General features: G+C 47.2%; 2 protein-coding genes and 1 long non-coding RNA gene across 7 annotated transcripts in view; 1 reads left to right on the forward strand and 2 right to left on the reverse strand.

The window, feature by feature from the left end:
• Positions 1-6,993, reverse strand: part of LOC118219558 (kinesin light chain 1-like) — a 57,329-nt gene extending 50,336 nt beyond the window's left edge. For 2 of the 5 annotated variants that reach the window (XM_035402790.1, XM_035402789.1), the window contains exon 1: positions 6,595-6,989. The gene's annotated coding sequence lies outside the window, so the exon portion shown is untranslated. Of the gene's footprint in view, positions 1-6,594 lie in introns of all 5 variants that reach the window. The other 3 variants (XM_035402788.1, XM_035402786.1, XM_035402791.1) reach the window with 3 other exon arrangements.
• Positions 6,994-8,208: 1,215 nt separating this feature from the next.
• Positions 8,209-10,263, reverse strand: LOC118216968. The gene is made up of 3 exons (XR_004763108.1): positions 10,017-10,263; positions 8,529-8,601; positions 8,209-8,439 (listed from the first exon to the last, which is right to left on the reverse strand). It is a non-coding gene; the product is annotated as an uncharacterized LOC118216968 (long non-coding RNA).
• On the forward strand, positions 9,287-14,176 carry eif4a3 (eukaryotic translation initiation factor 4A3). Its single transcript, XM_035398642.1, has 12 exons — positions 9,287-9,551; positions 10,250-10,322; positions 10,419-10,485; positions 10,788-10,850; positions 11,113-11,245; positions 11,391-11,471; positions 11,564-11,705; positions 11,863-12,001; positions 12,395-12,510; positions 13,121-13,228; positions 13,380-13,507; positions 13,941-14,176. The coding sequence occupies exons 1-12, from the start codon at positions 9,398-9,400 to the stop codon at positions 13,955-13,957; spliced, it is 1,221 nt and encodes a 406-aa protein (XP_035254533.1). The 5' UTR covers positions 9,287-9,397; the 3' UTR covers positions 13,958-14,176.
• The last annotated feature ends 467 nt before the right edge of the window (positions 14,177-14,643 follow it).

A 14,643-nucleotide genomic window follows, 5' to 3' on the forward strand; every position in this document is an offset into this window, starting at 1 on the left:
AAAGAGGTCAGCCACGCGGTCCGATAATAAGGCCGCGGTGTCAATCACACGCATCTGTCCGTCACCCCCCGTCACCGCGGAAGCGGAACGGAGCGGGGCGGGGCTGGCGTGCCGTCTAATAGCCGCGCTGAAAACAATCGCCGCCTGTGTGAAGGTCAGGCCGCGCAGAGCTGAGCCCCGGAGGGACAGGAAGAGCGCACGCACACCGAACCGCGATCCTCAGGAACCCGGCCCACACAGAACCAGCGCGCACACAGCGCTGAAACCACAATTCATTACTGCAAGGGCAGGTCTATGGAAAAAAAAGAGCGCATCTAATTTGAGCGATAATAATTTGCTCTCTCGGTTCCAAATTTCCATCGGCGAGTAAACACGAAGCAACAGAGAGAGGGAGAGAGAAAGAGAACGATGAAAGAGAGGAAGAAAAGGGAGGGGGAGAGAGAGAGAGAGAATAGAGAGAGGGGGAGAGAGAGGAGAGAGAGAGAAAGTGAGAGGACAGTAACTGGAGGGGTGCCTTGTGTTCCTGTAGGGTGGTGTGGGACAGAGTGGGTGGCGGATCAATGGCGGAATTCGGGATGGGCGCGGCCTGAATGCCACGGCACACGGCCGCGCCTAACCGGACCCCACCCACACAGCCAGACACCCAGCGCCAGGCCAACCCAGGCCAGCCTGGCACAGGGACAGCCACAGGCCTGACGTCAAGGGCAAGAGTAAAGAGATGTGCTGCTACACGTCCCCGAGACATCCTGCAGAACCTCTCTCTCTCTCTTTCTCCAATTCCCACTTTGTTCTTCTCTCTCCTTCTCCCTCCATCTCGGTCTCTCCCCCCTCTTCCTCTCTCTCTGAGTTCCAATCTGCCACGGGTTAGCTCAGCTGCTGCGACTGTCACAGACCCACCCACCCCCTCTCCCCCCCACACTCTAACCCACACCCCCCGAGCGGGGCAGGCTGGTGGGGGGGTGGGGGGGTTAGCCGCCCGGCAGCAGACAGCTGACAGCGGTCTTCCAGGCCCCCGAGCTCTGCAGCTCAATCTGCCCTTTGTCTGGGCCCTGAATCGGCTCAGTCTGCGCTGCAGCCGCGCGATCAGTCAGCCTGCGAGACACGCCCGCTCGCTTATGAACAAACCGGTCCGGCCTGTTCCAGCCTCCCGCGCCGCACCGCCCCGCCCTACCCCCCCACAGTCACTCCAGCCTGTTTTATTCCTGCTGGAGCTCATACACACATTTTTCTCCTGTTCTGTCGTACTCCTATTCGCTGTTCAAGCAAGTGCTGCTTTCTTTTCCTCCACTCCTCAAAGTCCTGCTTTTCCATGCAGTCTCTGACTGGGAGGTGTAGGCCTAAAAAACTGGAGCGCCTGTGACTAACCAACTGACTGACTGCCTGATCACTGACTGACTGACTTACTGACTAACCAACTGACTGACTGCCTGATCACTGACTGACTGACTTACTGACTAACCAACTGACTGACTGCCTGATCACTGACTGACTGACTTACTGACTAACCAACTGACTGACTGCCTGATCACTGACTGACTGACTGACTGACTGCCTGATCACTGACTGACTGACTTACTGACTGACTGACCGAGTCAGCTCCATCCCCCACAGAAGAGACGTGTTCCTGCTAAGCGCGCCACAGGCCAGAGCCGGAGCCAGAGCTCTGGTCTGAGTGAGATCTGCAGCTGCTGCTTCAGTACGGCTCATTTTCCCAGCAGGGCCTCGTCTGGGGGCCACAGTCGCAAACAGAAATAAAAACATAAAAAAAACCATAATCATAATAATTTACCCTGACATTACAGGCAATGAACTGCCACCCAAGTCAACAGCACAGCCACCCAAGTGAACAGCTGACAACTAAACAAGACTGCTCGCACTGCCACCTGTAATGCGAAAACTGAGCCAATGTGTAAGAATGTAGAGCATCGGTGGTGATTGTTGGCTAAACAGCATCCTTTACACTGTCACACCAACAGGGCCGCCATTGTGTCTCCAGTCACTAGGTTAGGGGTCCTGATCCCCATTGCTGGACACACGCAGGGGCTACCACCTCCAGCTTTCACCATAGAAACCAGCCACCGGGTCAGACCAAAGAATCCAGGTGTCAGAGTCCTCACAAAATGGCAATTAATGCTCCCTGAATTTCAATTCAGCTTCAAGCGACGAGCCGACACGCTCTGCTGTGATCACGTCCGCTTTGAAGCCAACTTCAAAATGGCCTCGCCTCAGCGGCACAGGTGGAAACAAAACAGCCGACGTTCACTTAAAGATGAAGAAGGGAACACCGCTTTGATGTAAAAGAAAGACCCTTTTCAGCAGCCACCGCACAGGCTTGTCATCGCCACAAACGCTCACAGCTCTTTGTTCCCGTGGCAAACGGAGCAGGCCTGTCAGCTCTCTGCTTGTTTGCGCAGCACGATGTGAAGGAATTACACGTCCCGTCTCACCCGGGTCCCTTCCACACACATCGGCAGTAAAAGGTCCCAACACACCCCCCTGTAATGACTCATATTCGCCATACATTTCCTAAAGCAGTAAATATGGGGGTAATGGGTTGCCAGACACTGCAGAGATTGGCTTTTTTCCCTCTCTCTGATGCTGTGTACCCTCCGCGTTCTGGGTGAAATTCACAGAGGTCATGTGACACACAATGTCATAATGAGCCACAGAGAAAACACAGATGCTCGGTGTGATCTAATTCCAGCATGGCTGCCTTTTCACCATACAAACCAACAGAACTGTTAATGTTGCCTAACACTAACCCATCCCTCCCTCCCTCTCTCTCGGTCTCTCTCTCCGTCTCGCTGTCTCGCCCTCTCTCCACCTCTCTCAATCTCCATCCATCCATCCATCCATCGCTCTCTCTCTCTCTCTCTCGGTTCCACACAAAGTAGCCTGCACTTGGCAGCTGGGTGGAAGTCAGCCTGAAGGAGGAACAGCTGAAGGGGTCAGGGGTCAGATGTCAGGGGTCAGCGTCTGTGGTGGACTGGCAGTACTCTGTTAAGCAGGAAAGGGAACAGTGTCCAAACTCGCACCAGACCTGGGGTCAAAAACTTTATTGCAGTTCAGATAAAAGAACAGCGCGACTCTCCCTCATAACTCAGGGGGCATAAGTCAGGGTTAGAATAAAAGAGAGGGGGTAAAACTAACACTAATTTATGTCTCCTAACCCCTAACCAGTCTAATACTAACCCTAGCTTCAATAAACAAACCCCCAACCACAGTCTTCCACAAATCGTAGTTTAAATTAACTAACCCCCAACCACAGTATGATGCTGTCCCAAGCTTCAATTCACTAAGACACAGCCACTCACAACTACTACACCCTAAGCCCTAACTTAAACTAAACCCAAAGTCTACCCCCTTCACCCCTAACTGTAATGCTGAAGTCATCTCCACAGCCTAAGCCCTGATGATAAAGCGGCAGTAGGACTCAGACTGCTACAGTAATTTGGACATTCCAGGAAGGCAGATGCTTTATCACTGCAGAGCCTGCAGCACAGACGCAGGGCTCCCCTGAGGACGACACAGCCGTTTACGTGCTCACACCCACACACTCACACACACACACACACACACACACACACACACGCAGGCACGCACACACACTCACACACACTCGCACACACACACACACACACTCTCACACACACACACTCCCACACACTCACACACACACACGCGCACACACGCGCACACACACACGCGCACACACACACACACACTCACACACACACACACTTGCACACACGCACTCCCCCACACACTCACACACACACACACACAGGCACGCACACACACTCACACACACTCGCACACACATACACACACTCGCACACATGCACTCCCTCACACACACGCGCACACACTTGCACACACGCACTCCCCCACACACTCACACACACACACACACACGCAGGCACGCACACACACTTGCACACATGCACTGCCCCACACACACACACACACACACACACATGCACGCACGCACGCACGCACACACACACACTCACACACACACACAATCGCACACACAAACACACACTTGCACACACGCACTCCCCCACACACTCACACACACTCACACACACACACACAAGAACGACTCCAGATGGACCCTGCAGGAATGGAGCTCAACTACACCAAACCTGCTCTCCTGCTGGCGAGGAAAAAAATAAAACGGCGTCAAAAGTCTTAAAAAAAGAAAATCGCTTTCATCGAGCAATTAGCACATCTGTTAATGACCAAGTGAAAAGAGACTTCGCTTCCAACCGAGAGACAGGCAAAAAAGAACCTGCCTAATTAACTGTGCAGAAAGTCTGAAAAAAGGCTCAACATCATGTGGATTTAGGTAACCTTGAACGTTACTATTTTACCAAGCCCTAATTTTCTTTGCGCAGTGCTTCCATGATGCTCAGCGGTCCCCTGAACATGAGTGTGGCCTACCCAGGAAAGCCTCCGCCCCCTGTGACTGCCCTACGACCTCTGCTCTGTGGGCTCCCTTTCAAATCCCCCACCACCCCAACTTAAGGGCCCTGTGCAGTCACTGTCTTTGTTGCGTTTGAAGCCCTCATTAAGCCTCAAGATAAAGATCGGGGAAGGAAATGAACACAAGCCACCAGCTAAACGCCAGTAAATTTTATCCGTGGTCAGTTAGTTTGTCTGCTCTACCAGCCACCGTGGCAGGTAGCCACCCATCACTCGGAGGTCCTGTTCCATTCTGAATATCTAGTTATCCGTCTTTAATTTGTAAAAATCTATTACTATTGATTGGTCATTTAAAGACAATTAGTTTTGTTTCATTCAAAATAAAACAAGTCTTTCAACACTGCATTAACACTCATGATGACCAGTGATTAGATTATCAATGCTTTGCATGAGGAGAACATCAAACCACATCACCGCAAAAATGATCATCCTGGACACAAGTATCAGCAGCTTGGTGAGGCTCTTATTGTTTATGAAACAGATTGTTTAGCCTCGTGAATCAAAAATGAGAAATTACGTGGAAAAACGTCATTTTCAGGAGGTCATGCAATGAATCACACTGTATCAGCTAATGACTGCTGAAAACAGGCAAAGCCCTTTCCAATACACATGTTCCCCATATGCTCCAAAAGCTCCACAATAATGCAAAAATGATTCCCCTGAACGCCCTTCACGCAGTTGGGGTTTTTCTTCTTCATATTTATAATGAACTCAAATGTAGGGCAGCTCACTCCTCTTCGGTCATGCAGGTTTGACGGAAAGCCCCGAATTGGCTGTCACTAGGGGTCATAGGTCACTCAATACATCTCACTAACCTCAAAATGTATTCGTGCCAATACGTTCCTAAAGGACAGAGAAGCAGTGTCTGAAACGTAAACTCGGTACCAAAGAAAAACCCCTCAGCCTTCCATTCTGATGCCGACATTCCGAAAAACGGCCGAAATAATCCTTCCTCTCGTTCCTTATGTAGTTCCTATTACTCACATTGGATGTTTATTTTATTAATTTTTTAAGAAAAGCATAAAACTTTTCACAAATGTACGTATTTGAATACACCGTATAATTAGCCTAATAAATCCCCGAGTCAAGGAAAAGTGAATAGAAAAGACTGTCGGTGCATTGTGTTGTTTGGTACCCTCGGAGCTGAACAGCTAACGCTGTCACTGTCCTGGCTCTTCTACCTAATTTAGGACGTCATGACCGATGGGTACATTCAGGCTCATTAGAGGAAATCAATACCTCTCTCTCTCTCCCTCTCTCTGTCTCTATGTCTCATATAAATATCGAAACTACCACTGCATTAAGGTAATGCATCGTTTTCCCGTTCAAAACTGAAATACACGGCGTCGTCATTAAACTAGCCGACGGTTTTGACCGTGACGCCAGCATTCCATGTCACAATGACAGGAGTGGAGATGTCCTTTAATGTCAATTTACGGCAGGAGTCAGGACCCATTTGATCTCGCGCGATGTGCACTGGAACTGGCTTAAAAGAATGGCACGAGAAGCCAAATAGACAGGAGGGACCATTTCTACGTGGTCATTCTGACATTTCATTTGCAAATGCAGAGCAAGCACGGACAATTATCGAGCTAACACTTGGAACTCTGCTTTTTAATATTCAATGCGATATGACAGTGGAACACTCGTCACAAGCCAAATAATGTCCAGCAGGGAAAAGAACATTTTCACTTTCAAAATAAGGAGTGGCAATAGGTTAACAGATCGCAATAATGTGTACATCTTACACTCAACATTCTCTGATATAACACAGACAAATAACGTTGGTGTCAATTATAAATAAAATATATGGCGACGTAATCGTAGTTACATAGTTTATTGTGCAGTTAAAGCTAGACGATAGTCTATGCAGCTATATATCTACATAGATATCGATATATAGTAGAACAACAGCTGTTATAGTAACAAGACTTGATTTTTACATTAATTTATGAAACGCATGGCTTGTAAGCTTGCCATCTCTACTGCAATGCTCACGGTCTGCAAGTTTTACATTACCGTAGTATGACATAATGCAGCTAGCACGCTAACAAAAAAACATAATATCTTAGGCCGAAACTTAATATAAAATGCATTTGACCATACCTTAGTATGTATCCGGAAACTGGGCGTGTCTGGCAGTTCACTCTCTTTTCTTCAGATAATACACAGCAATAGAAAATATTGTATCAGCCAGCTAAAGCTACATCACACCGTCTGGTCACTCCCTCGCAAATCTTCAACTTCCCGGCCAGCACAGCCCCGGTTTACTGAGCTGTCAGCGCTGCGCTTTTTCCTCTCAAGACAACACTTCGTCCGAACAACCCGTTTATGACACTGAACGCATCTTCTATAATGACCCGACGTTTTAAACAAAATACTAGACTGCGCAAGCTGTCTTGACTCCCTGAAACTGTGACTTTTGTCACAACCGCCTTCCGCCCGAGTCCCTTTAAATCAAAGATGTCCGCTCGTGACTGTGTTCCCAGCAGCCCCCGCGCGCGTTTATGAATGACGTTTTGTTATTTGATTGTTTGGTCTTAGGGCGGGGTCCAGATCTGCTTTTGACAGTTGCAGCTACTTGGTTACTAAGATTGATTTATGTGTTGGCAGCTTTAGATGTTAGATGTTTATTATTTCAAAAATATTAGTAAACATGCGAGAGCTTTGGAGTATCTGGCTAATATTGAAGATATAGCAGATATATGTATATTCTTAAAGAATAATGGGACATAAGGGGGTTACAATGGAATTCGAATGGCCCTGTGTTAATATGCCTACAGTACAGACTTAATAACACTTACTTTGAAAATAGCTTATCCATCCATGATCCTCAGTTCTAATCACAAAAAATCCACCAAGGGGAATACAGCCTTTTTTTAAAACCTAGATTGCTCATGACACACACCCTGCACTGCATCATTTTCAAAATAAATAGTCATGTCAAAGTTAATTCGAAATAAATACAATACATGGATTACGGCCGTTGCGAGCGTTTTCCATGCTTTGAGCGTTTACTGCAGCTATCCATAAATCATTCCGTACGGACAATGGGCCGTTCCCCTCAGTTATAGATATGTATCTATATTGCCATCTGGTGGTGAAAATGTACATTACAATCGATGTCAAGTTTTGCATTAATTTTTGTTAAACTATATAACATGACATTGTATTGTCTCCTCCATATCCTGGCTAGATGTCCTAAGGGTAACTTGGCGGGATGGCATACCTGCCATCCCAAACAAGAATGTATACGTGTTCATTAACTTCTCTCTATTGAGATACCAAGTCTCTAAATTTGCTCATTCGTGTCCCTTAGCTCCTCATATACCTTCTATGCAGACAGTGACAGTGCACATAATGTCCCTCTCCATTCTGTTTCCCAGTTTTCTTGCTCAATTATATTGTGTTAATCATACATCTCGTATAGGAAGTGTTACCACCATAAACTAACTGAACCTTCATTAATTTTGTATATTATTTTTAATTTCTATCTGATAAACCAACTCTATGCAAGACCTGACCACTCTTTCACCTTCAGTTAAAACCTGGGGGTATGACTGAGCCTCTCCCTTCCCTCCGTCTATATATAATGTCTATAGCCTAATCATTCTGGACAGGCTGGATTCTGTTCACTTTAATAGGAAAAAAAACATGCGTGAGTTGAAAAAATCACACGTTTAATTTTCTATTTTTGTTTTTAAAAGAGCACGTGTTGTGGAAGGTTCTCAGCTTCATAGTAGCCAGGCAACATGCTGCGCGCGCTAATTAGCGGCCTCATGCCGTTGTGCTATATGAAATCTGGAGCGTCTGAGAGCGCTCGCGGCGCATAGATACGGAGCCAAACAGATGGCACAAATTTGCAGAGACGACATTTTCAATCTTCACAGTGGCATCAGAGTCCGATGGTCAGGCAAAGCGCATCAGGTGACCATGTGGGTTGCAACATTCCTGGTAAAACATAGCCAACAACCTGCTTTTAAGAATGTGAAAGGCTAATGCCTAAAATTCAAGAAATGCCTGGTTTTAGCTTTACCCACGTTGACAGCCTAAACTCTTCTGGTTGGTAGGAAGAATCGCATGCCACCCTCAAGGTCAAACAGAGAGCTGAAGCTCTAGTGGTGATAGAGTGGGACAATTGCCATTCTTTAGCATCTATAGCAATTGCAATGAAGAAGTTTTGAGGAAAAGACCATTTTACAGTTCTGTGATGTACACATGATTAACACCAGGTTTATAGAGCTGTCAGAAAATTAAAACTAACTGGTTGGGTCAAAAACCAGCACGCAGACTAGCCTTCCAGGCCCAGAGTTGTGCACCCCTGGAATACAGCTACAATATAAATAGGCCACACTAGAAACAAAGCGGAGTTTGTATAATATTGCTTTTTTATTTGATAACTTTTACCAGCAATATGGATATGATATGATATGATAATATGCACTATGCCAGAAAAAAATAATTGTATTGCATTAAACAGCAACCCATCCCTAACATTAGCTGATGACAGTGGACCAACTTAGTCCAACATTGGCCCAATTTAGGCTTATCCTGGAAAACTGCTTTTCAGTGGGTGGCCAAATGTGAGTAGAGGAGCTATTTAGATTCACAAAGAAAACTATCCACATAGCGTTGAACAATGTCACAAATTCTGGACCGCGGATATAATCAGACCACTGTAATATTGAGCTATTCCAACACCAAGCCTCGCTGCTGACCGAGTGTTTTTTGGTCACTCAGAACGTGAAAACACAACGTCACTACGTAACTACGTCACGACAACCATATCGTCCCTTGTTTATGACATCAGAACGTTGTCGCACGCGTTTCCTTTTCAGCCCTTGTTGCCCGCTTGTATCGCGGCTGAAATTTGGCTTAATCTTTCGATTTTCTTCACTTCGCTATAGCCATGGCAGCAGCTCCGGTACCGGTCAGAAAACGTCTTCTGAAGGAGGAGGACATGACCAAAATCGAGTTCGAGACGAGTGAGGAGGTCGATGTTACTCCAACCTTTGATACGATGGGCCTACGAGAGGACTTGCTCCGTGGGATCTACGCTTACGGTGAGCCCGAGGCTTTGGTGGTGATGGTGGGCCTGCATGTAGGGAGCTCGTCTTAAAAGTTCTTATGGTAACCGCGAGATGACTAAACGGTTGGAAAGCTATGCATTTCTTTCGTGAATGATACATAGTCAGTTAACACTGAACGAGATATATATTTTGTTAGGTTTGTAGCTAGCTTGCAGTCGTAGCACGTTAGGAGCTAGCAATGTGGCTAAGTAGTTAGCTCTACGTATGTGCCGCGAGACAAATCAGCCATGTTTGGAAACTTCAACAAATCTGGTAGGAGTAATTTTGTTCAAAGCTGCGTGGTTATCTAGCGATGGCTACTAGCGTAGTTGATTAAATGCTACTACAGCTAAACTTCAGATATAGTCCACTAGCTGATCAGCTATTTGCAGCTCACTAACAATAGCCGTCGCTTGCTAGCTAGCTACACACATCACTTATATGTACAAACAAACATACCTTTAGCTGCCTTCTCAGGCATGTAGCTACTAAGCCCCTAATACTGAAAAGTAATCCGTTTGGGAGCTGTGATATGATTATATTTAGTTTACGGCGCCTAAATTGACTGATTTAGCTAGCAAGCTCGGCTAAGCCCCAGTTACACTAGCTAGGTGTCCAGATAACGCAGTTGTTCAGTTAATGTAAATTGAATCCAGTCGGCGTACTAAAATGGCTAACGTTCTCTTTTGCAGGTTTCGAGAAACCATCAGCTATCCAACAGAGAGCAATCAAACAGATCATTAAAGGCAGAGACGTAATTGCGCAGTAAGTATTGCACGAGTTGTTTGGGAATTTGGGGTAGCCCAACTGAATTTCTTGGAGAGGGGTTTGACTAATGGCTGTCTTCTTGGTCCATTCTAGGTCACAGTCCGGTACAGGAAAGACCGCCACCTTTTGCGTCTCTGTGTTGCAGTGCTTGGATATCCAGGTATTTGATCTCATAAAAAAATCTGCCTGCCAGTGCAATAAAGTGCTACATACCTAGGTACATATCAAACAGGATTTGAACAGCAGCTCACAGGATATAAAGGCTTAATTTATGAGACCAAGTCAGGCAGTTGCAGGAAGTGGATACATGCAGGATTTTTAACTCTTTTAATGACACTATGATTGTGGACACGTGTATTTGCAAACCCTTCTATAGTGTTTCAATGGTATTACTTGTAATGTATAACAGTTTGAGGTAAGAAGCTCCTGTAACTGAATTGGCGTATTGATGACCCTTCACAGGTGCGGGAAACACAGGCGCTGATTTTGGCACCAACCAGAGAATTGGCCGGACAGATCCAGAAGGTACGGTAACAATGAGTACCCTTGCATTTGGCACAATGACAATACTGATATTTATCTTTTAGATTCGAAAAGCTGCATACCCCACATAACCCGCACGCAGATTTCAGTGTCTTTTAAAGTGGCGAAAGTCCTGTTTTCCTGTAGGGCGATAGTAGCTTATATTGAAACCAGTTTAAAGTGCAGTTCCACCTTGCAGAAGTAGCCCGATGTCTCTGAAGTTGCACAGGCTAGTGCACGAGGTTAAGGCGTGCTTTCCCCGCAGGTGCTGCTGGCCCTGGGAGACTACATGAACGTGCAGTGCCACGCCTGCATCGGTGGGACCAACGTGGGGGAGGACATCCGCAAGCTGGACTACGGCCAGCACGTCGTGGCCGGGACCCCTGGACGCGTCTTCGGTGAGACCTCTGCCAAAAAGCACCGCCCCCCCCGCTCTCTCTGGGTTTCTCAACAGGGTTTCTGCTGCAAAAGTGATTGGTTGATTGAATAACCGAACGGTTAGTTGGTTGATTGATTGGTTAATTGGCGCTGGTTCTCCCACAGACATGATCCGCAGGAGGAGCCTGAGGACTCGCGCCATCAAGATGCTGGTGCTGGACGAAGCCGACGAAATGCTCAACAAAGGTACAGCAGAGAGGGGAAAAGCGCTAAATATAAAGTAAGAGCAAAGGCCATGTTTTTAATGTTAAACGCGTCGGTCCCCTCGTTCCTGGCAGGCTTTAAGGAGCAGATCTACGACGTGTACCGATACCTGCCCCCCGCCACCCAGGTGTGCCTGATCAGCGCCACCCTGCCCCACGAGATCCTGGAGATGACCAACAAGTTCATGACCGACCCCATCCGCATCCTGGTCAAGCGGTAAGAGCCCGGCCTGGCGAGCCCGTCCGCTGCAGAACCGCTGGGTTTCTCCACACTCCAGCTGTGCCGATGTGCATGTACCCGTAGAGACAAGCTTGTTGTTGTGCCGCATGATGAGTTGGCATTGGAGGCATTAACGCTGTGTTCTGTTCTGCAGTGATGAGTTGACGCTGGAGGGCATTAAGCAGTTCTTCGTGGCCGTGGAGCGGGAGGAGTGGAAGTTTGACACCCTGTGCGACCTCTACGACACCCTCACCATCACACAGGCCGTCATCTTCTGCAACACCAAGCGAAAGGTCAGAGGTCATTCTCCGTCTGTCTGCCATCACACTTAGTGACAATAATAAAAAATTATGCTAACTCAGCTAAAATCAAATATGAACGGATGTAAAGTTGGAGATATACTGAGAAAAACAATTAATAGTAATTAGTAATAAAAACAGTTGTACAAAATTGGTTTTATCATTATGGTACTTATTAGTAAGAGGATTAGTAGGACATTTTAAATTATGGAGTGCCTTTCAAGTCAATCTGTATGCACAGTATGCTTTGGCCTATGTGTATGGTGGAGCTGGTTCCGTTTTGGGTTGGTAGTATGACCCAGCAGCTGAGTGAAGGTACTGTGAGGTACTGGTGCTGTGTTGCGTTCTGCCGAGCCATGCGTGACTCACCCCTACTTTTCACCGCAGGTGGACTGGCTGACCGAGAAGATGAGGGAGGCAAACTTCACCGTGTCCTCCATGCACGGAGACATGCCTCAGAAGGAGAGGGAGTCCATCATGAAGGAGTTCAGATCCGGGGCCAGGTGCGCCTCATTTACATACCCGTCAATCACCCACACAGGGCGGAGACCGGTTCAGACCGGTTTAAATCTCCCCGTGACGTCGTCTGCGCAGAGACTGCAGCCAGATTAGCCCGAGGCAGCTGTGGGCCAGGCGGAGCCCGCTCTCGTGCTTTAGAAAATGGACTTCAGCGAGAGGCGTCATGGTCTCTGCGCTAAATTAATTACTGGAGTGGTCCTGCCTTTTACTGCCCATTTCACGCGGGTGTCGTAGCTGGAACAGCGCGGTTGCTATGGCGATCTGTCTCCTTTTATAACTCTGGCTATAGCACCTCTGTTCCTCTGAAGCCCAGTACTCATCTTCACAATAAAATGGGCCAGTGCCTTTAACACCAGCAATCTCAACTCCAGTCCTGGAGGGGCCACAGTTCGCTGGGTTTTGGTGCATCAAACCTGCAGGCACTGCGGCCATCCAGGACTGGAGTTAAAACCTGCAGGCACTGCGGCCCTCCAGGACTGGAGTTAAACCTGCAGGCACTGCAGCCCTCCAGGACTGGGGTTAGGGATTAGGAGTGGAGGAGTAGAGAGAGGAGTTTAAATACTGGCTGAACGTCTCTGTTCTCTCTCCCTGTAGCCGAGTGCTCATCTCCACAGACGTGTGGGCCAGGGGCCTGGACGTGCCACAGGTGTCCCTGATCATCAACTACGACCTGCCCAACAACAGAGAGCTGTACATCCACAGGTACTGTTCACCTGACCCAAACGCAAGCAGACACTGTACACCAGGCTACAAACCTCCGGTGCATGTTCGAAAAACTGTACTCTTCTGATGCTATTAAATTTAAAAAACACCTGCACCTCTCCTGAGCCCTGACGATCTGTCGCCCTCGCAGGATTGGCCGATCAGGCCGTTACGGGCGCAAGGGTGTGGCCATCAACTTCGTGAAGAACGACGACATCCGCATCCTTCGCGACATTGAGCAGTACTACTCCACACAGATTGATGAAATGCCAATGAACGGTAAATATCGCATAAAATATCCAGTCGTGTTCAAGCAAGCGGTGTTAAATTTATCTGAGTTCGGGCTAAGAGGGCTGCATTGTCCACTGTTTTCATAGGCGACGCCTGGCCATGTGACTTGTCTGATAAAGGAAGGAATTATCCTGTGAATTTGAGTAGGCTTTGGGTTAGGGAAGATGGTTGGCAAAATTACAAAATCAAACCATCATTTAATTTCAAAATGACAAGACTGAAAGTTGGCAAATTGTCACGCACTTTGGGTTTTATGCACTTCCTCCAACCGAGCCCCCTTGTGCTACAGATTTGCTCTGCATCTACCTTAAGAGACCATTCTGCAAGTGTAGCTTTGCCGTACATCCAGATTGAAATGCTATATCTGGCAACTGCTCCACGAACATCCCCTCACCAGTCTATCAACATTCCTCTCTTTCAGTTGCGGACTTGATCTGAGGGGGAGAGGTGGCAGACGGGGGAGTCCCGCGAGACGACCTGTTTTTGTTTAATTTTTGTTTCCTATTCCGTACAAAGTCCCGTTTTATTGAGCTTGTGTTTTTATGACTGTATTCAGAGGAGAGCCTGAGTTTCCAGGGCGACGCATTCTCTAGATAATGGCCAACACTTCATGTCAGTTTGATTTTGTAAATAAAGGATTTGGTTTGTCAACTGCCACTTATTGTGATGTTATTCTGTTAGATGATAATACATTTATATTGCGCCTTTCCAGAGTCCAGTGTCACTTGACAAAGTTAAAAGGATAAAGAGAAGGTACTGAAGGTAAAACGGATGCATAGGACAGGAATACAGAAACGAGTACAGAATAAAGTACAAACGCAAACATACAAATCAGGGCAATAGTGGAGCTAAGGGTAACTTAGTGAAGAGGTGGGTCTTTAGTAGGGATTTTAAAATCAGAAGCACATTCCACTGAGGGGGAGCAGCCACAGAGAAAGCCCTATCACCAAACCTAGAGATGGTAAGTAGAGTGCCAGTATTAGGAGCGGAGGGTGCAAGGGGGAGTGTACACAGCAGGTGAGTGAGGTAGGGAGGGGCCACTTCATAGAGAGCTTTCTAGGTGAGCAAAATAATTTTGAAATTGATATGAGCTTTGATGGGAAGCCAATGTAGGGCTATGTTTT

This window comes from Anguilla anguilla, chromosome 2, assembly GCF_013347855.1.
Source record: "Anguilla anguilla isolate fAngAng1 chromosome 2, fAngAng1.pri, whole genome shotgun sequence".
Lineage (NCBI taxonomy): Eukaryota > Metazoa > Chordata > Actinopteri > Anguilliformes > Anguillidae > Anguilla > Anguilla anguilla.